The 23080-nt window shown below is 43.4% G+C and overlaps 1 protein-coding gene across 2 annotated transcripts in view; it reads right to left on the bottom strand.

Annotated features, from left to right (window-relative positions):
* Positions 1–23080, bottom strand: part of MRTFA (myocardin related transcription factor A) — a gene marked incomplete at both ends in the record, with an annotated part of 118642 nt that overhangs the window by 27261 nt on the left and 68301 nt on the right. For both annotated transcript variants that reach the window (XM_080705227.1, XM_080705226.1), the window contains one exon: positions 17098–17163. In XM_080705227.1, coding sequence (XP_080561353.1) covers positions 17098–17163 — 66 coding nt within the window. The remainder of the gene's footprint in view (positions 1–17097; positions 17164–23080) is intronic.

Raw genomic sequence — 23080 nt, 5'->3', positions numbered from 1 at the left:
GCTGGCTTAAGAGACCCTGTTTCCAAATAAAATTATAAAAATAGGTCTGGGAGTGTAGCCCGGAGGTAGAAGGGCTTCCAGGAACCCCAGTACCACCAAAAAAAAAAAAAAAGAATAAGAAATAGGGCAGAGGGTGTAGCTCAGAGGTCGAATGCCCATCGGTTCCATCCCCAGACCCGCAAAAAAAAAAAAAAAGAAATCATCATTAATATAATTTATAATCCATATCCATATTTGAAATTCTTCAATTGCCCACCAAAAATGCCGTTTATAGTTGTTTGAATCCTTCCCCACCCAAGATTTAACCAACAGCCCGCATTCGGTTGCTGCCTCTTTAGTCATAGCTACAGCACTATCCCACCTCCCTTCTGTTCTGCAAAGCACTGACTTATTTTATTTATTTTGGGGGGTACTAGGGGTTAAACTCAGGGCATTTTACCTATGACCTAGGTCCCCTACCCTTTTTATGTTTTATTTATTTATTTATTTATTTTTATTGTACAGGATGTGGAAACCAGGGGCATTCTACCTCCAAGCTACACTCCCCGCCCAATTTTATTCTTTTATTTTTGAAACAAGGTCTAAGTGGCAGAGGGCCTCCCTAAATTGCCGAGGCTGGCTATTAGCCTGTAATCATCCTGCCTCAGATTCCCAAGTACTGAGATTACATGCACCACATCATGAGGATACATATGTATGTACCCTCCATAAACATATGTATGTGTATATGTTTATGTGTATATGATTTAGATAGAGTGTGTGGTACTGGGGATTGAATCCAGGGGCATTCTACCTCAAATCTACACCCTCAGGAGCTGGGTTTGGTGGCACACACTTGTAATCCCAGCGCCTGGGAGGCTGAAACAGGAGGATCACAAAGGTTCGAAGCCAACCTCAGCTATTTAGTGAGGCTCTCAGAAACTTAGTGAGACCCTGTTTCCAAATAAAATATAAAATAGGTCTGGGAGTATAGCCTGGAGGTAGAACAGCCCTGGGTTCCACTCCCAGTACCACCAAAACAAACAAACAAACAAACAAACAAACAAACACTACACCCTCGGCATTTATTTATTTATTTATTTATTTATTTATTTATTTATTTATTTATATTGTGGTACTGGGGGTGGAATCCAGGAGCATTCTACCTCCAAGCTACACCTCCAGCCCTAATTTTTTTTTTAAATAGTTTATTTTGAAACAAAGTCCCACACTAAGTTGCAGAAGGCCTCTCTCAGTAGGCTGTCTGTGAACCACTATCCTCCCATTGCAGCCTCCCAAGTACTGGGATTACAAGCATGCACCACCATGCCTGGCCCTATTTTATTTCTGAAACAGGGTCTTGCTAGGTTGATGAGAGTCTCACTACTTGCTGAGGCTGTCCTCGAACCTGCATCTTCCTGTCATATCCTCCCAAGTAGTAGGGATTATAGGTGTGTGCTGCCTGTAAAAATAAAGCATGTGCCCAGCTTCTTTTTTAAAAAAAAAAAAACAGGGTCACTAGGTTACTGGTAGTATCACTATTGCTGAGGCTGGTTTTGAACCTGCAATCCTGTCTCAGCCTCCCAAGTACCAGGATTACAGGCATGTGCCACCAGACCCAGCTTGACTTGTTTTAAATATCTAAGCTAGTTGTCTTGTAGAATATTCTACATTCTGAATATTTTTCTTCTTGATTAGAATTAAACTTTTTTTTGGCAAGAACACTACATAGGAAATATGTACTTCATATCAAGAGACATGGGATATTCAGGTGGTGCTAAAACTTTGGAAGGCAATGCCAGGCCAGACATGATGGCACATGCCTATAATCCCAGCTACTGGGAAGGCATAGTCAGAAGGACTGTGAATTCAAGGAGCTCAGACACCATCTCAATCAACCAACCAATCAATCTATCAATCAATCAAAATAAAACTAAAGGTGATACCAGCTCTCTCCATTTCATAGGCAACATTTCCTTCATTATAATTGTCTAAACTGGTTGTGGTGGCGCACGCTTGTAATCCTTGCATTTGGGAGGCTGAGACAGGAGGATTGTGGTTTGCAGCCAGCCTCAGGTACTTAGTGAGGCCCTGTGATACTCAGTGAGACCCTGTTTCAAAATAAAGAAAAAAAATAGGGCTGGGGGTGTCACTCAGAGATAGAATGCCCTTGGATTCCATCCACAGTACCACACACCAAAAAACTGTTTTTGACTAAACTTGAGGTAGGGTAGGAGAGACTGTATTTAGTGTCTGAATTTGTGAGACATTCTATTAAGTAATGTCCAAGTGACAGAGTATACGTGTGAGTGTGTGTGTACACAGACACTCAGTTTATGATAGGGCTATAAACCACCACATATTAAAAATGCACATTACACAGTACTGGAGGGGCTGGGGGATAAAGAATAGACTCTGATCACATATCATTTGTTTCTTTTTTCACAAAACATGGGATAGTTAGAAAGAATAAACACTGGTGTTTTTAATCTGATCATACTTGTCTGGCCTTTCTCTTAGGCCTAGAGATTTCTAATCTTTAGTGGGCTCCCTCAATGATTCTGGTGCCACTAAAATTTAAAAACATTGTTTCTCAAGCCAGGCATGGTGGCACATGCTTGTAATCCCAGCATTTGGGAGGCTGAGACTGGAGGATCACGGTTCACAGACAGCCTCAACTACTTAGTGAGGCCCTCTGCAACTTGGTGAGACCCTGCTTCAAAATAAAGAATAAAAAATAGGGTAGGGGATGTAGCTCGGAGGTCAAATGCCTCTGGGTTCCATCCCCAGACCCGGGGGAAAAAAAAAAAAAAAAAAAAAAAAAAAAAACATGCTTCTCTCATCCAAGAGGCAAAGAAGAGATGAGAGAGTAAGGGTTTTTGTTTTGTTTTGTTTTGTTTTTTGTTTTGTTTTGGTGGTACTGGGGTTCCTGGAAGCCCTTCTACCTTTGGGCTACACTCCCAGACCTATTTTTTATTTTTGGAAACAGGGTCTCTTAAGCCAGCGCGACTGGCTTCGAACCTGCGCGATCCTCCTGTCTCCGCCTCCCAAGCGTGGGGATTACAAGCGTGCGCCACCACGCCCGGCTGAGAGTAAGGATTTTATTTGCTCATTCTCTATTACCGGGTGCTGATTAAAAAGTACACAAGAGAAAGAACTTGATGAATTTTCTCATCAGCCTAACTTGAAGCTTCAACTCTGCTGGCTGTGTGGATAGAGTTTTAATATCCCAAGCTCCTTTCAGGGTCACTGCAATGCATATATTCCTGGGAGTCAAAGAACCAGGGCTTTTTGCCATTTTCCTAACAGCCTGGCTAGGACCTAATTCAGCTGGGAAGGGTGCCACACACTGCTGGGCTGGGGTGTGCCAATCGTACCCAGTGGAAGGCAGCTCAGAAGTGTAGTCCTTGTTCTCAGCACCCAGTGGGTGAGGGGCACCGAGCAGTCCTGGCAGCACAGGGAATGAGGAGGGCTTCTAACAGAGTCAAAAGGGCAGAGGTGATGCCGGGTGTGGTGGCGCACGCTTATAATCCCCGCGCTTGGGAGGCAGAGACAGGAGGATCGCGCAGGTTCGAAGCCAGCCGCGCGCGCTGGCTTAGGAGACCCTGTTTCCAAATAAAAATGTAAAAATAGGTCTGGGAGTGTAGCCCGGAGGTAGAAGGGCTTCCAGGAACCCCAGTACCACCAAAAAAAAAAAAAAGGGCAGAGGTGGATGTGTCAAGGGTGTGTAAGTGTTGACACTAGCATTAGGCAGATCTTTTTCTTAGGATTCCATATCTACACAGAGCAGAGATCCAACCTGGGGCACAGTGAGCCCATTTTAGTGCAGCTCTGAAAGCCTAGAAACCATGTGCTGAATATCTGGATCCTTGCTTGGGCAACAGCCTTCCTGAGAGGATGTACAAAATTCTTGAGAGGGAATCCACGGCACAAAAGGAACTTTTAAAAAACCCTGATACTTAAGCAAGGTTTATTAAGACAGAAGTAAAAAGTTGCCTGTGGCCTGCAAGCCTCACAAGACCTGGGCAGTGAACTGGCAAGCTCACTTGATGGGGTCAGTCTCACCCCACTTCCCCTCACCTGACCTAATTCACCATGGGAACTGATTTGATGCTGTTTTCAACTTTCCAGCATTTCCAATACTGAAATTTTGGTGAATGTACAATAGGCTACCATCACTAAACCCCCACGTGGACAAGAATTACTATAAACGGTGACCTTCAGCAATTGGCAATAGGCCTGAGGCCAGAAAACCTGCACTGGAACTGCCTTTATCTCTCAGCGGCAGGTGACTCGGGAGAGTCCTTCAGCCCTCTGAGGCGTGGATCATCATGCACAAAGTGGCAATCATACTATTGTGATGGGTGGTTACTAGCTTCAAATAAAGAGAAAGTGCTCTGCTGGCTACTCACACCTGGCTGAGCTCAAGGCGCTCTTACTACTGTAACATTTTTCTGCGCCATCCTCCTCCTGAAAGCAGCAGCATGGATGCGAAGCCAAGTGCTGAGAGCTAACTGGACCTGACTTCCATTTTTTGTGTTTTTTTTTCAGCTAAGACACTAAAATGCCTACCAAAATATCTTGGGGGAAAAAAAGACAAAAAAAATTAACCAAAGAGTTATGTCCAGTTCTAGGGCCTGACCTTGACAATGAGGACCAGAACTAAGCTCACGTGAATCACAGACAGAGCTGGGTGGTGGGGGTGGACCTCGCATACTGGTCCAACAAGCTCACAGTCATGAAGCACTCTTCACACACACCCTGTCTGGGTGCACAGGCTTGCCACCACCCATTTTGGCATTTCAACCCAAATCAGCAGCAAAACAAGCCACCAAGAATGAATGCAAGAAGCAGACTAAATCTTTCCCTTCCCAGAAGTGAAGCTGCCCCAGCATCTTCTACTCCTGTGGCCATGCACGGTGAAGGAAGCTTAGATAAGGAAAGGTGGCCACAGTCTTGTACAGAATGAGTGTCAACAGACACAGAGAATCCCAAAGGTTAAGAACATGGAGGCCAAATATTTGGTTACTAAGATTCGGATAGTATTCCCCAGGGCTCGTGTTAACGCTTGGTGCTCAGGTGGCGAAGCCATCAGGTTAGCAGGAGGTCTGCAGTGAATGGAGACGTGCCCTCGGAGGGGACAGTGGGACCCCAACCCTTTCCTCCTCACCTCTGCTCCTCAGTCACCATGAGCTGAGAAGCTCTGCCCTGCCTCGTGCTCTTGCTATGCTTTCTTTTTTTGACTGAAAATTTTAAATTAATTGATTAATTAATTAATTTTTGTGGTTCTGAGGATTGAACTCAAGGGCATTCTACCTCTGAGCTATACCCTCAGTATTATTTATTTATTTATTTATTTATTTATTTATTTATTTATTTATTTATTTATTTATTGTGGGGGGGAGGTACTGGGAAACCCAGGGGCATTCTACCTCTGAGTTACACCTCCAGCCCAATTTTTTTATTCTTATTTTTGAAACAGGGTCTTATAAGTTACAGAAGGCCTTATTAAGTAACTGGGACTGGCTATGCGCCACTGCACCCAGCTGAAAGTAGTCTTCTTGATATGAGTACTTGGCACAGTTTGGTAAAAAGAAAAGAAGGTAGCTGGACATGATGGCACATGCCTGTAATCCTAGTACTTAGAGGCTGAGATAGGAGAATCACAAGTTCAAGACCAACCTCAGCAACCTAGTGAGCCCTGCTTCAAAATCAAAAATAACCAAGCGTGGTGGCACACACTTGTCATCTCAGCACTTGGGAGGCTGAGACAGGAGCATTGTGCAGGTTCAAAGCCAGTCTCAGCTACTTAGGGAGGTTCTCAGCAACTTAGTGAGACCCTGTTTCCAAATAAAATATAAAATAGGTCTCTGAGTATAGCCCGGGAGTAGAAAGCCTCTGGGTTCCACCCCCAGTACCACCAAAAATAAAAATAAAAAATAAAAGCCCTGGGGGTATATCTTAGAGGTAGATTGCCCTGGGTTTAATCCCTAGTAACACACACAGGAAAGAAAAAAGAAAGAAAGAAAGAAAGAAAAGGATAGAAAGCAGGCATTGGCATTAAGTTGTATTACATAATTTGGGGTGTGTGTGGGGGGGGGTGCTGGGAATTGAATCCAGAGACAGTCTTCCTCTGAGTGACACCTCCAAACCAACCAACCTACCTACCTACCTACCGATCTTCTTTCTTTCTTTCTTTCCTTCCTTCCTTCCTTCTTTCCTTCTTTCAGTGGTACTAGGGGTGGAACCCAGGGCTACACTCCCAGACCTATTTTGTACTTTATTTGGAAACAGGGTCTAAGTTGCTGACATCTCCTAAGTTGCTTGGGTCTCCCAAGCGCTGGCATTACAAGCGTGCGCCACCACACCCGGCCTCCAACCCTATTTTAAATTTTTTCTTTTGAAACAAGTTCTCACTACTTACTGAAGCTATTCTTAAAACCTACAATCCTCCTGTCTCAGCCTCCCAAATACCGGGATTACAAGTGTGTGCCACCACCCTGGCTCATAATTTGTTTTTAATATCTAAGATATCAAAGGTATTCTTTTTTCAAAATAATAAGTAGAAGAGATTATAAAGTAGCTTTCTACCTAAACAACAGAAATCCTAAAGAAGAAGCACATGCCCAAGAGGAGCCCTGAAAGATATCTGATGATGGTTGTTATCATCGTTTAAAATTCTTTAGTCAAGCCAGGCGTGGTGGCGCACGCTTGTAATCCCTATGCTTGGGAAGTGGAGACAGGAGGATAGCGCAGGTTTGAAGCCAGCCTTGCTGGCTTAAAAGACCCTGTTTCCAAATAAATATAAAATAGGTCTAGGAGTGTAGCCCGGAGGTAGAAGGGTTCCATCCCCAGTACCATAAAAAAAAAAAAAATCTTTAGTCAAGCCAGGCGTTATGATGCATGCTTGTAATACCAGTACTTGGGAAGCTGAGACAAGAAGATTGCAGGTTTGAAAACAGCCTCAACAAGTAGTGAGACTCTCATCAACCTAGTGAGACCATTTTAAAATAAGAATAAAAGCCGGGCATGGTGGCGCATGCTTGTGATCCCAGTACTTGGGAGGCTGAGACAGGAGGATCATGGTTCAAGATAAACCTCAACAACCTAGTGAGACTGTTTCAAAATAAAAAATAAAATAAAATATAGGGATAGGCATGTATCTCAGAGGTAGAATACCTCTGGGTTCAATCTCTAGTATCAAAAATTTTTTTAAAGTGCCAGGTGTGGTAGTGCACGCTTGTAATCCCAGTGCTTGGGAGGCTGAGACAGGAGGATTGCACAGGTTCGAAGCCAGCCTCAGCTACTTAGTGAGGCTCTCAGCAACCTAATGAGACTCTGTTTCCAAATAAAATATAAAATAGGTCTGGGAGGCTGGGCGTGGTGGCGCACGCTTGTAATCCCCACGCTTGGGAGGCGGAGACAGGAGGATCGCGCAGGTTCGAAGCCAGCCGCGCTGGCTTAAGAGACCCTGTTTCCAAATAAAAATATAAAATGGGTCTGGGAGTGTAGCCCGGAAGTAGAAGGGTTTCCAGAAACCCCAGGACCACCAAAAAGAAAAAAAAAAAAAATAGGTCTGGGAGTATATATAGCCTGGAGGTAAAAAAAAAAAAAAAAAAAAAAAAAAAAAGGCCTTGGGTTCCACCCCCAGTACCACCAAAATAAAAAAAGTTTTAAACTTTAAAATTTTAAAATTAAAAAAAAATTAAAAAGAGACAATGACTACTTTCCCAGGCGTGGTCTCATACGGCTATAATTCCAGCTGCTCAGAAAGGCTAAAGCAGAAGGATCACAAGTTTGAGGCCAGCCAGAAAGTTAGTAAGAGAGACTATCTGTTTCAAAACCAAAAAAAATTTTAAAAGGACGAGATATAGCTTGGTGGTACAGTGCTCGCTTAGTGTGCATGAGGACCTGGGTGGGTATGAGAGAGGAAGGGGAAAATGGTGGTAAAGGGGGAAGGAAGGAGGAAGAGGAGGAGAGGACACTGATGACTCCTTTCGATGGTCTATTTAATAGAGCCCACTGTTGGATTCTTCTCTGAATTCACCGAGTACGTGCAGAACAAACACATAACTCACTTCAGATTCTGATCCTGGGACTTGTTAGCAAGCTGCCAAAGGAGGAGGCTCTAAACTAATTGCTAGTCAGTGAGGGAGAAACCCCCTATAAGAGTAGGAAGAGAGATGAGGATGTGGACATCTATCACAAAAGCAACATAAAATACATAGGAGTCATGTGCCCAGCTGGCCTTCTCCTGAGATAAAAGGAAGGATTCCGGAGGCCATAGACCCACATGCCAAACACAATTTCCTCCCAGCCTCAAACACAGGGATGGGGTTAGCCTCACTTCTACGGTGAGGATATGTCATCTCATTGGGTGGGGTTCTCCACTTCTTAAAAATAGAAATAAGTAAGTAACAGCCAGGCGTGGTGGTGCACACTTGTAATCCCAGTACTTGGGAGGCTGAGTCAGGAGGATTGCAGGTTTGTGGCCATCCTCAGCTACTTAGTGAGACCTTATTTCAAAAGAAAAAAATAAAAAGAGGGCTGGAAGTATCACTTGGAAGTAGAATGCCTCTGAATTTAATCCCCAGTGCCACACAAAAAAAGTAAATAAATGAATAAAGCTAGGTGTGGTTATACATGCCTTCCCAGTACTTGGAAGGATAAGATATGATAATCACAGGTTCAAGGCCAGACTCAGCATTGAGGCAAGATCCTGTTTCAAAATAAAAAAATGAAATTGGGCTGGAGTGTAGCTCAGGGGTAGAATGTCCTAGGGTTCAATCCCCAGTATCATTAACACACACGCACGCGCATGCCCGTGCACACACACACACACACACACACACACACACACACACACACACACAAAATAGAAAGAAAGGAAGGAGAGAAGGAAGGGAGGGAAAAGAAAAGGGATATAAAAGAAAAAGGGGGGAGGGAGGGAGGGAGGGAGGGAAAGGAAACCGGCTCTTCCATCCAAAGATCCCTCTGCATCTGAGAAAGTAAATGAATCATATACCAATATGTCTGGATAATAAGCACCTAAAAGAAGCCAGAGTTTGAGGGCAAGGATGGGACTGCGAGTAGGTGAATGATGGGCTCAGGAAGCCCTTTCTGAGCTCCTTCTGGGAAGGGGCAGGTTGGATCTTGGCCAGGCAACTTGGGCTCACGGGAACAGTAGTCCAGATACTACCATACAGAGCTCCTGGGGAAGAAGGGGAAGAGGAAGAGGAAAGGCAAGAAAAAGGAAAGTAAGAATTTTAGCTTCAGAGAAAAAGGGACCATAGTAATCAATTCCAACACTTCCAGGCATTACACCTTTGTCAATAATAAGAGATTGCAGTTCGCGGCCAGCCTCAGCTACTTAGTCAGGCCCTTCGCAACCCATTGAGACCCTGTTTCAAAAATGAAAAAAAGACAGAAGTTGGGCGTGGTGGCACATGCTTGTAATCCCAGCATTCGGGCGGCTGAGAGTGAAGGATCGCGGTTCGCAGACAGCCTCAGCTACTTTGTGAGGCACTCTGTAACTTAGTGAGACCCTGTTTCAAAATAAAGAATAAAAAATAGGGCAGAGGGTATAGCTCAGAGGTCGAATGCCCCTGGGTTCCATCCTCAGACTCGCCTAAATAAATAAGACTAAAAAATAGGGCTGAAGGTGTAGCTCGGAGGTACAATGTCCCTCGGTTCCATCCCCAGTACCAAAAACAAAACAAAAACAACAACAAAAAAAACCCCAGCAACAACAACAACAACAATAAATAAATAAGAAGAAATTCCTTCTTGGTACAGAGACTGTGATAGGTTAAAAGGAGATTTTCAGCTAACACTGGAGCCCAGGCAAGCAGGTGCTTAGATTACCTGTGATTGTCATAGAGGGCCACACCGTCTCTGTGTAGACCACTTGACTAACAGTGGCAACTGCAGAAGCAAACTATAGAACTGGAGAGATGGAGAGTCAAGATATAGCAAAGCTTATTTGAAAAGAGAGCTACAGGCTCCTACTGTGAGAAGCCATTCCTTCCAGGGTCAATGTGAGATACACATGGCCTACTTGTAAGACCTATGACCCACCAGTCAAAGGAGCTGGCTGAAGTGGTTCACTTTTCCACTTGGTTACGGGTCTGAGTACCTGCCAAGGGCCTCTGGACTGACTGACACTCACTGGCTGCCTCTCAGTTGTGCTGCAAACCATTCAGAGGTGAGGGTCATGAACAGCACTGGCCTGGCACATGGAAGCACCATTTAAGATGAAATGACAAGGCCGGGCGTGGTGGCGCACGCTTGTAATCCCAGCATTTGGAAGCCTAAGACAGGAGGATCGCGGTTCGAGGACAGCCTCAGCTACTTAGTGAGGCCCTTTGCAAATCAGTGAGACCCTGTTTCAAAATAAAGAATTAAAATATAGGGCTGGGGGTATAGCTTGGAGGTAGAATAACCCTGGGTTCCATCTTCAGGACTGTTAAAAAAAAAATGAAATGACAAGGTGTAGTGCAGTGGTACAGTGCTTGCCTAGCATACACGAGGCCCTGGGTTTGATCCCCAGGGAAGGAAGCAAAAAAAGAAAAGGAGAGAAGGGGAAAAAAAGGAAGAGAAGGGAAAGGAAGGAAGAAAGAGAGGGAAAACAATGATAAGCTTGCTCAAGATAGAACAAGCCAGGTGTGGTGGCACAGGCCTGTAATCCCAGTACTTGGAAAGCTGAGACAAGAGAATAGCAAGCTTGAGGCCAGCCTCTGCAATTTAGCAAGGCACCTCATCAACTTCATGAGACCGTTTCCATATAAAAAATAAAACAGGGCTGGAGTCGTGGATAAGAGGTAGAACCTCCCTGATTCAAACCCCAGTACCACGTTGGGGGTGGTGGGGCAGAGTCAAGTCCCTAGATTATCTCTAGGGCAAATAGAATTATTTCTTTAGGTGCTTGCCAAGGTATGAAGACTTTTCTACTGTGTATGTGGTGGTGGTGGTGATGGTGAATTGGAGATTGTACCCAGGGTCTTCCACCTCTGAAGTACACCTAGCCCTATTTTATTTTGAAATGGAGTCTCACTAAGTTGCTGAGGCTAGCCTTGAACCTTCAATCCTCTTGTCTCAGCCTCCCAAGTACTGGGATTACAGGCCTGAGCCAATCAAGCTCAGCATTTTTTTACATTTTGCATGTGGAAAATTAATGAATTTGGGATTCGCTGAAGCATTATAAATATCCTGCTATCCTATGGTTTTTCTCAGAGTTTTAGTAGAACCACAACAGGCAAAGAATGATGAGACAAATGTAGCTCTTCTCTCAATCCAAAAAGGTCATAGCAAACTTCCTTCTCATTTGTCTGTGTCAGGAGAATGTCCATGTTTTCCTTTAAAAGATTACTCCTCTCCAACAGTTTTCAGTGCCAGAATACTTTTTCTTTTTTTTCCTTTGCAGTACTGAGGATTGAATCCAGGGGCATTCTACCTCTGAGCCATAGGGAATACAGGGCTTTATTTTTTATTTTTGGCAGTACTGAGGATGAAACTCAGTTCTACCTCTGAGCAATATGCTCAGCCCCCCCTTTTTGTGGTCTGGGGATAGAACCCAGGGACATTCTCCCTCTGAGCTATACCCCCAGCCCTATATTTTATTCTTTATTTTGAAACAAGGTCTCACTGATTTGCAAAGGGCCTCACTAAGTAGCTGAGGCTGTCCGTGAACCCCAATCCTCCTGTCTCAGCCTCACAAATGCTGGAATTACAAGCATGTACCACCATGCCCAGCTAATATTTTTGATTCTTTATTTTGAAACAGGGCCTCACTAAGTTGCAGAGGACCTCACTAAATAGCTGAGGCTGGCCGCGAACCTACAATCAATTCCTGTCTTAGCCTCCCAAGTATTGGGATTACAAGCGTGTTGCCACGCCTGGCTTTTCTTTCCTTTCCTTTTCCTTTCTTTTCTCTTGTGGCACTTGGAATGGTACCAGGGGCATTCTATCACTAAGGTATACAAAGCCCTATTTTATTTATTATTTTGAGACAAGGGCTTCCTAAGTTGCCCAGGTTGGCCACAAACCTGCACCCCTCCTGTCTAAGCCTCCCAAGTACTAGAATTATAGGTGTGTGCCATGTGACATAACCCATCTCTGAGTCTTCATCTTAGATATAGTGGCATTTCCAGATGTCATTTTTGGACTTAAAGACCTGCTGCCTAAAGCTTTGAACATCTTCCTCTCCCCTCAAGGCACACAGAGCATCAGACAGTGTTAGAGAAAGTTCAATGCTTAGACTGTGGGCCTCTGCTTTCTGGAACTCTGTATTTAGTAGGGTTTAAGTGCTGTTACATTTTAAATGTTTACATAATGAGAATAAAGGATCCTGGGAAGTGATCCTGTTAAACAGTATATCAGAGCCAGGCATGGTGGCACACGCTTGTAATCCTAGCATGCATTCGGGAGGTGGAGACCGGATGATCCTAGTTCGCGAACAGCCTCGGCTACTTAGCAGGGCCCTTTGCAACTCAGTGAGACCCTGTTTCAAAAAAGACCAAAAAATAGGACTGGGGGTGTAGCTCAGAGGCAGAACGCCCCTGGGTTCCCAGTACCACAATAAAAAAGAACAGTGTATCAAAACCAGCTTTACACACCACAGCTGAGATGCATGAACCACACACCAGCAGCAGGCAGGGGTATGTGGGCACTGGAGGATTCTCTAATCTGCTAATTCCTATGGGGAGGCTACTCCCCAGCTCTGAACAACATACAGAAACATGAACACCCCGGGAGGGGAAGAGGCCGTTAAAGCACAGTGTGTCTGCAGATATGGTGTCCAAAATGAAAGCCAGTCCTCTGTGAGAAATTTAAGTGAGTGCTCTGGGAAATTAGCTGGGCGGCTTCCTTCCAGGAGCTAGAATAATATTCAAATGAGAAGAATTTGATAAAAGGGATAAACCAAAAATGAGACAAATATAGCCATGGAAACTTTGATCCTTTTCCTGGCCAAAGAGCCCTGCCTTCCTCCTAGTTGTACAACACATTTAAATCTAAGTCTTTGTTTCAGAAACTCCTCCAGCCAACACAACTGGAATAAAAGCACTTTAAAATAGATGTGTGAGGCCCTTTGCAACTCAGTGAGACCTTGCTTCAAAAAAAAAAAAATTAAAAAATAGGGCTGGGGGTGTAGCTTGAAAGCAAAATGTCCCTGGGTTCCATCCCCAGTACCACCAAAAAAAAAAAAAAAAAAAAAAAAAAAAAAAAAAAGTGACTTTTTTCAGGTCTCCAAATCTCAACAGCAACCACTTCGTATTTTCTTTAAAAGATGGGCAGAACAGGTAAGGAGTAGGGTTAGTGGAGACAGCAGGGAGCTGAGCCAGGGAAGCAGGGATGCTAACTGTCCCAGTAAGAGAAAAGGGATGTAAGGGTGGTGGTGAAGTAGGGTTACTCACCAGGAATGGGGCTGGCAAAATAATGGGCCTCGTCTTTGGAAATTCAGGACCCTATCCATGTAGCATCAGGCACAGAGATGAACAGAAAGATTCACAAACTGACACTATTCCTAAACTTCAACGTTCTTTCTCATAATCTAAGAACTTACTACGTATATCTACTAGAAAGGCTGGAAACAAAACCGTATTCATAGGTGAAAGTGGCTCTTCGTGGGTGGGAAGATTCAGTATTCTCATAAAAGAAAGTCATTTCTATACCTATTTTAAAAAGGCAATTATCCTCACTTCATAAATATAGAGAACAGCCCAAAGTTTACAATTACATATTCAGAATAATTTTAGAACCTGGACCTTGACAAGATGGGACTGTTCTTTCAAATTTTATGTTCAGAATTTCCACAGGTTTACAATGGAGTGGGATCTGTGGAATACAACACATCACACTTTACAACTGGCTGACTTCATTCATTCTACATAGGCCAGGTACTGGGACAGAAACATAAATAAGATACTTTCTGTCGGGCGTGGTGGCGCACACTTGTAATCCCCACGCTTGGGAGGCGGAGACAGGAGGATCGCGCAGGTTCGAAGCCAGCCGCGCTGGCATAAGAGACCCTGTTTCCAAATAAAAAGTATAAAATAGGTCTGGGAGTGTAGCCCGGAGGTAGAAGGGTTTCCAGGAACCCCAGTACCACCAAGAAAGAAAAGAAAAGAAAAGAAAAGAAAAGAAAAGAAAAGAAAAGAAAAGAAAAGAAAAGAAAAGAAGGGAGGGAGGGAGGGAGGGAGGGAGGGAGGAATACTTTCTCATGGAGTTCTAGTTGGAGATACAAGTAGTAACTGAAACATCACTTTTTAGTTTTGTTTTTGTGGTACTAGGGGTGGAATCTGGGGCATTCTACCTCTAAACTACACCCCCACCGCTATTTTATTTTTTATTTTGAAACAGCTTCACTAAGTTGTTGAGAGTCTCGCTAACCTGCTGAGTCTGGCCTAAAGCCTGCAATCCTCCTCCCTCAGCCTTCCAAGTACTGGGATTACAGACAGGTACCCTCTACCTGGCCTGCACCATTTGTTTGAACAACATGGAATACTACAAGAAAAGCTAAGCTTTTAGCTTTAATAATATTTAATAATAAAGTACTTATTATTAAATGAAAGACAGAAAACTGGGCATGGTGCCGTACACTTGTAATCCCACTACTTGGGAGGCTGATACAGGAAAATCACAGATTCACAGTCAGCCTCAGCAACCTAATGAGGCTCTCAACAACTTAGTGAGACCCTGTTTCCAAATTTAAAAAAAAAAATAGATCTGGGAGTGTAACCCTGAGGCAGAGGCCCCTGGTTCCATCCACGGTGCAGAAGGAAGGAGAATAATTGAGGGCACTCACTTTCCACATGTCTTTGAGACCTTGAACCTATTACAGATCCCAAGAGGTAGCATTATGTCTTGGGAACTAGTAGTTTAAGTATAGCCAGCATCTCAGGGATCAGGATTTATTACTCTGTATTTTGTATATGGGTAAACTAGAGCTACTCAAATTTTGGTGGTTCAATGTCTTGAGGGCAGTATCTTGTCTCGTATTTCTTTAATCTCTATAGCATTTAAGACTAATTCAGGCACAAAGGAGACTTTAAATGCATTAGTGTCCTTCTCAGCAGATGGGATGCTGGGTACCTTGTTTCTCTATGAGGCTTGCAGACTGAAGTAGTTTGTAAAGCACAGAATTGCTCTTCCAGGTGACATCACTCAGCTACTGCACAAGCCACCTGACACTGAGGGTTAGGAGTAGGGGCCTTCACCGCAGGTCCTCAGAAAAGAGCATAATGTAGGTAAAAGCTTTGGTAGTAAGGTCTAGGAGTATAACCTAGAGGTAGAAGTTTCCTGGTTCTATCCCCAATACAAGGAAGGCAAGAAGGGGAAAGGGAAAGGGAAAGGGAAAGAAAGGCAGATGACTGAGGGCACTCATCTCTATATGTCTTTGCGTAAATTATACAGATCTGCATAAAACAAAAAGATTTACTTGAAACTTAAGTTCCTTGACTAATGCTTAGGAAAGAAATAAGACTTGTAACTGTTTACCTATACTTTAAGGTTCTAACTCTTAGAAATGGACCTACCACTCACATGATATAAATAAAATACTTTTCTCACTTGCTTTAAAAACCTTCAATAGCTTCCCTTTGTACTTAAAATCAAGCCCACCCCCTCCACGTAGCTGACGGGCCCTTGGCTGCCTCCACTGTCTCCTCTCCACACACTCCAGGAGCCAGCCGCATGGCTCCCTTGATGCCCTCCAGTCACACCAAGCCTGAGCCCTCGTCCTGCTTTCTGACTGGCTGGCGCCAACTCATCCTCATCCTATAGATCTCAGTTCCGATACTTCCTGCCTGGCCATCTTATCCAAAGTGACCCCCATGTAATTCCTATTACCTGTTAACACATCCAAAAGTTGTTAATTTATGTCATAGCATTTAACAGGATCTAAAATTATCTACTTTGTTTATCTTATCAGTCTTGTCCTTTATTTTTTTATTTTTTATTTTTTTTATTTTTGCAATACTGGGGATGGAACCCAGGGGCATTCTACCTCTGAGCTACACCCCTAGCCCTATTTTTTATTATTTATTTATTTTTGTGGTACTGAGAATGGAACCAAGGGGCCTTCTAACTCCGGGTTATAACCTCAGACCTGTTTTCAATTTTTATTTGGAAACAAGGTCTCACTGAGTTTGCAAGGGTCTCATTAAAAGCTGAAGCTGGCTTCGAACCTGCCCAATCCTCATGTCTCAGCTTCCCAAGTACTGGGATTACAAGCATGTGCCATCACACACGGCTTGCTCTTCTAAGTCCCCGAGAGCATATTTGTTTTGCTCCATCAGCTGGCACATATTAATACTCTGAATGAATGAGTGAGTAAGAGGAAAATACAGTGGCAGGAGGTCAATAGGCACTGAGTTAAGGTGGAAACATCAGGTGTCCCACAGCAGGGCCAACAGTTGCTACATGACCTTTTTCTTTCTTTCTTTCTATTTTATTAGGGTGTTTTCAAGTAGTGAAGGCAGAAACACAAGGGAAAGAGCCTATGCCTTCTCCTGACAAGTTAGAAAGAAATGTCAAAAAGAGCAAAATCTCACTGGCTCTAACTTTTACTCTATAATGCTACTGGTATTAGGAGCAGACTTTCTTACTTCTAACGGATTCCAAGGTTTAGTTTCATTTCTCCCCCAAAGGATGCAGCTCAACACCCACTGAGTCAGCCCCGTGACGGGCCATCAAATCCACCTGGGCATGCTCATGCTGCCCGTGGGGTACCTGAGGCCCTCACTTTTAAATTAAGCAGTGGTTCACTGAAAATCCCTACTCAATAAATAGGTGGTACAGAGTTTCTTCATGTCAACAACCTGAACATGAAGGCGACGCAAACACAAGAACTGAACTGAAGCACAGAAAGTCTGAAGGTGTGATTCAAAAGCAAAAGGTGGTTCACTGTCGCCTTCAGTCCTAATGCTGTTTGTTTCACTGAACTCAATGAAGTCAGTTAACTACTTAGTGATTAAGAATCTGTGGACTTAGAAAGCACAAGGAACAGAACGGAAAATAAAATCAACTAGCCCGTTTTTACATGAGACGCTCTCAGGGGCGCCCGGGCCCCACGCTCATGTCCTAAAAGCAGCTTCACCAGCTCCTGAGGGAGGCACTTACGTGGCATGATCCCTTGGCTCACCAGCTCTTCCCGGGTCCGGCGCTGCTGGAGCTTCAACTGCAGCACTGCAGGGCAGCAAAGAGAGAGGAAAGATGTGGAGTCAGTCGAGTATTCCACCTCAAAAGACACATTTTCAAGTGTAAAGAAGTCTCAAAACAGACGGGTATAGCATGAAAGAGAGATTCCCTTGAATTGCAACTGTGTGTAATTGCAGAAGTGGCCTGATACAGCAGGGTTTCCGTATTCTGCTGTGGGCGGCAAGAGGAAGTTGCGAAGCGTCTTGCAGGGCGATAATAATCCACAAAGTACCAGAGTCTTGCCTCTGTCTTGCCTCTTGCTCAAAACTTCCTACAATGTTAGGTCCTCCTCCCAAGATTAAAACACCAATTCTCAAAGAAAACATCTGAACGAGGGCCAGCACCCAGCAGAAAGGACTTTCCAGAAGTTGTACACTTTCTTACTGAACATTGATGCCATAAGTATGGCAAATGCAACTATTCACAGAGACCAGAGTATTGGTTATTTGTAAAATTGTATCTTTCGTATCTAAAAATTATACTTATTTTCACCAAGTGATGCATTTCTCTAGACTAAAAAATATTTTGCCATTAATATCTCTTATTTCTCTTCCTCTTCGCTCGGGGCCTTTTTCTGTTGAGGTGAGACAGACGGCCAAGCTGAATGACACAAAGCACATCCGGGGTAGTGGAGAGTGAAGGGTTTCCTCCTAGTTCTACTCTGGCAACACTACTTAATGGAATAACATAAAAGGAATTGTTAGCAAGTTAAAAACTAATTCTTTTGCTGGTGTGAGGGTGCACACCTGCAATCTCAATAGTTGGGAGGCTGAGAGAACAGAACAGGAGGTTTGAGGCCAGCCTTAGCAACTCAGCAAGATTCTCAGCAACCAAGCAAGACCGTTTCAAAAACTAAAATGAAATAAAATAAAAAAGGGCCAGGGGCATAGCCTGAAGGTAAAATGCCCCCAGGTTAAACTCCTAGTACCACAAAACAAATAATTTCTACTGCAAATTCCAGTAGACCCTAAAGGGTATAGCTACGAGGCTCTCCAAAGAATAATGAAAATCAAACCATCATTTTGGAGACTGAGAAAATGTTCAGAGGAGGGTAAAGAGGACCTCGCAGGCCAAGGGAAGTCCCCATAAACAAGAGGTCCTCGATTGTAAGGGTCCTGCAAAGTCACATCTGAGGGGAACCTGGATCTACTGGGAGTCAGAGTGTCCTACTATTGGCCTTTTGCACAGAGCAGTTTACAGAGGTCTTCAAGAAGAGGAGAACCATAACTAGGCTCCTGCCCACATCTCAAACCCAGCAGGTCCAAAGGAGAACTTGTCTATCCTCACTTCCCATCTTTCATCTCTCCTTAGGTATCACTCCCCTCACCACACTAACACTCAGTGTCTGAGCCAATGTCAACTCCTCCACCTCCTTGCGCTCCTTTGCCACACAACCTCACCATGGTTTCCCCTGCAGTGGTAGCTCACGGTTCTGTCCCTGCTTGAGCCACATGTCCCATCCTAAGGCATCTAAATTGAGGCTGTCCAGTTATTCTTCTACAAGTTCTATGGCCATCTCTTTTATTCATTTCACATGGGAACCCCCATATTCTTTAAAGCTCTGCCTTTTCCAACCCATTCCCCAACAATTGGAATTACTCTGCGCCTCCTGTGAGCTACTCTTTTTTTTTTTTTGGGGGGGGGGTCCTGGGGATGGAACCCAGGAGCATCAGACCTCCAAGCTACATCCCCTGCCCTATTTTTTATTCTTTATTTTGAAACAAGGTCTCACTAAGTTGCCGAGGGCCTCGCTAAGTAGCTGAAGCTGTCCACGAACTGTGATCCTCCGGTCTCAGCCTCCTGGATGCTGGGATTACAAACGTGCGCCACCATGCCCGGCTTGTGAGCTACCTTTTACTTGTTATGAAAAGTACAGTAACATATTGCTCTGGGTAATAGTTACCCATTGAACATTATCTCTCCTACTAGTTTATAAACTCCCAGAGGGCATGAAATATATCTTATTGATAGTTGCCCTCCAGCATTTCATAAATAGTAGTCATTTACTAATTGTTTTCTGAAATGAACTGGATCTCAAAATGATGGTATACTGTTCAAGAAATCTAGCTACGAGGGTATTGTTATTCTCCAAGTTAATGTTTAAAACAAAGTCTTGAAGAATTAAATAAAAAGAACAATAGCCATCCTAGTAGCTGACACTTAGAGCATGCCCTCTGTGCCAAACACAGTTCTACACTTTGTGGGTATTTATTTATTGTGTTGCTGGGGGTGGAACCCAGAGACTTTCTACCTCCGGGCTATACTCCCAGACCTATTTTATATTTTATTTGGAAACAGGGTCTCACTAAGTTGCTGAGAGCCTCACTCAGTAGCTGAGGTTGGCTTCGAACCTGTGCGATCCTCCTGTTGCAGCCGCCCTAGAGCGGGGATTACAAGCGCGCGCCACCACGCCTGGCTATACTTCGTGTTTTAAATCATTTAATATTCGTAACATTCTAGGGAGACAAGTATTGTTAATCTTATCCCACAGGTAAAAACATTGAGGCCAAGGGGGGTCAAGCAATTTGCCTTAGGTCAGTTCATTAATAAAGGCAGAACAGGGCTTGAGCCCAAACATTGTGACTCTAGAACTGCACTAACTTCACTTCCCCGGAAGCTGTTGGAGGTCTGCCTACACCGTGGAGATGACAGGCCTGGCACCTGACTACCCGGTTCATTCTCTGATGAGACAAAGGGACTGAGGAAAACCAGCCATTCATATCAAGGTCAAAGGAGTTCAGATGATAAACTTAAATAAAGCAAATTTAAATCAAGAATCACTGAAATCAGAATAAATTGTAATCACAGATCAGCAACAATAATAGTATTAATAAAACGCATTATAGGAGCCAATGAGTGTGTGACTGTGCATCAGCCTGTGTTAAATGACTGACATGCATTTAACTTTTATCACTTAAATGAGGGGCAGACTGAGGGTAGAGCTCAGTGATAGGGCATTTGCTTAGCATATAAGACAGCCTGGGTTCCACCCTTAGCGCTGGGGTTTGGGGAAAACCTGTGAGGATGGTACAAGCATTATCTCCATTTTACAGATAAGAAAACGAAAGATTAGACCTTTAAATTTTTGCCTGTGTCACACAGCTCAAACATATTGGAACTAAGATTTACACTAAGGTCTCAATGCCTCTTAAGTATGAGCACTGAATGGTATGCAATATGCCTTTATAGGAGAGAAATAAAAAATCCCAGCAGGAGGAAGTGGAAATGGAATAAAATGGCAACCACTTGCCATCTTTTAAAGTGTTTCTAAGGCCTAGCATAAGAAACTATTAGAAAATGATTAAATAGCTGGGCATGGTGGTGCACACTTGTAATCCCAGTACTTGGGAGGCTGAGACAGGAGGATCACAGGTTCTCAGCTAGCCTCAACCACTTAATGAGGCTTTAAGCAACTTAGTGAGACCCTGTTTCAAAAATAAATAGGGCTAGGGACGTAGCTCAAAGGTAGAATGCACCTGGGTCAATCCTAGTGCCACACAAAAAAGAAAGAAAATAAAATAAGTATCAATTTGATTTCAGAGAACAGTGAAATAATACAATTTAGTAAGCCTACACAATAATTAATGAAAGCAATGGTTATTACCCAAAAATAATTCTGAAACATGAATAGGTATTACCAAGTAAACCACATGCAGATAGGGTTATGAGGGCTATTCTGTAGACTTCATGACTGAAGAACTTATGACTTCATGAAAACAAGAATGTCTATGAAGGTTAACATTTGTGCTTTAGCTGGGCATGGTGGCATGCACCTGTAATCCCAGTACTTGGGAGGCTGAGACAGGAGGATCGCAGGTTCGCAGCAAGCCTCAGCCTCTTTGTGAGGCCCTCCCCAATTTAGTGAGACCCTGCTTCAAAATAAAGAAAAAGCCGGACGTGGTGGCACACACTTGTAATCCCAGCATTCGAGAGGCAGAGTTCAGAGGATCACAGTTCACGGACAGCCTCAGCTACTCAGCTACTTAACAAGGCCTTTCACAACTCATTGAGACCCTGTTTGAAAAATAAAGACTAAAAAATAGGGCTGGAGGTGTAGCTCAGAGGTACAATGCCCTTGGGTTCCATCCCCAGTATAGAGGAAAGAAAAAGAATAAAAAAATAGGGCTGGGGGTGTATTTCGGAGGTAGAATCCCGAGTTCAATCTCTACTACTGCAAAAAATAAAATAAATAAAATTAAAGAATAAAATATAGGGCTTGGAGTATAGCTCGACTTAATGTGTGTGTGTGTGTGTGTGTGTGTGTGTGCGCACGCGCGCGCGCGGTACTGGGGTTGGAACGCAAGGACTTTTCTACCTCCAGCTGTACTCCCAGACCTATTTTATATTTTATTTGGAAACAGAGTCTCACTAAGTTGCTGAGAGCTTCACTAAGTAGCTGAGGCTGGCTTCAAACATGTGCGATTCTCCGGTCTCAGCCTCCCAAGTGCTGGGACTACAAGCATGCGCCACCATGCCCGCCACACTTAATTTTTTTTTTATTTAAGTGTTTTGGGGAGATCATAATAAAGGCCCATTTGATACACACATAGTTCAAAGAACATTTATTAAATAAACCTTTTTGACCTCAAAAATTATGACATTAAAGTACACTTATCTGAAAATTCCATACTGTCCCTCCCAGAAGTTAGTTCTCAACTCCGTGCTTATTTAAAATATGACCAAATTACTAATACCAGAGGGACTCCAGATGATGGAGGGGACATCTCAGCAAAGCTTGAATGGAAAGATAGGAGAGGAAGAAAGCTGAGGTTGTTCAATGGAGGAGCTACATACGAATATGTGTAATAGCATAAATATAACATGGTTAACCTGGACATTCTCTATTGGGAGGGGGGGAAGGGAAATGAAGGGGGAAGGGCATGAAGCACAATCTAAATATACACCACTTTCAATATGTTCCACTTATAAAATATAAAATAAAATATGACCAAATTACATTCAAATGAATAACAGCAGCCAAGCAGGGTGGCACACACCTATCATCCCAGGACTTGGAAGGCTGAGATGGAGGATTGCTGGTTCGAGGCTAGCCTCAGCAACTTAGCCAGATTCTCAGCAACCTAGTGAGACCCTGTTTAAAAAAAAAAAAATTAAAAGAGCTGAGAGTGTACCTCAGAAGTAGAATGCCCCATTTTTCAGTCCTCAATACCACACAATAACAACAACAACAACAACAACTACTACTACTACTACTACTACTACAATAAGCCTGTGTCAGTATTATTTTGAGCAGTGCGACAACCTGACCGTAGTTGTATGCCACTTGTACAATGTAAAACCCACTCCTGCTAACTCTAACACTGTTCTTAAGAAGAGGAAAAAGAAGTGGTGTACTCTGGATGGTGGCAGTCGGCCTACTTCATTTTATTTCACAGTTTATCTGCTTGGCTATGTAGAGTTACAGGGGTTTCTTTTCTACAACCTTCAACTACAAAGAAACAGCATTTATATGAATTTGACTTTTCTTTAGTTACCTTAGTTCCTCTTAATTCTAAGCAGTCTTGATAAATTTTTTATTCTTTCAGGCCTCATATTAGTTTTAGAAGAAATTACTTGATGATTCACTTCTAGTAAATTATGAAAGTGATATGAGCCACAGGTCCTGCGTTCCTGCAGAAGTGACTCCAATCAAGAGCATATTTCAGACCATAAACTTAACCTCATCCAGCCTCACCAAGAATATATAAAACCAGTTAAAAGGGTTGTTTTCACGATGTTAGTCCAAGGACTCAAAGGCGTAGGAATTTGACATTATCTCTGTTTAACTGTACACCCCTCTTTAGATTTCTTCACCACTCCCCAAGTCAATAAAAAGTTTAAAAACTAACCTAATGGTGTACAAGCCTGAGTCTTTATACCTTCTCTGTTACTGAATCCCACAGAT

This window comes from Muscardinus avellanarius, assembly GCF_963383645.1.
Source record: "Muscardinus avellanarius genome assembly, chromosome: 11".
NCBI lineage: Eukaryota > Metazoa > Chordata > Mammalia > Rodentia > Gliridae > Muscardinus > Muscardinus avellanarius.
The sequence above is the reverse complement of the archived record's forward strand: the minus strand, read 5'-3'. Positions and strand labels throughout refer to the sequence as shown.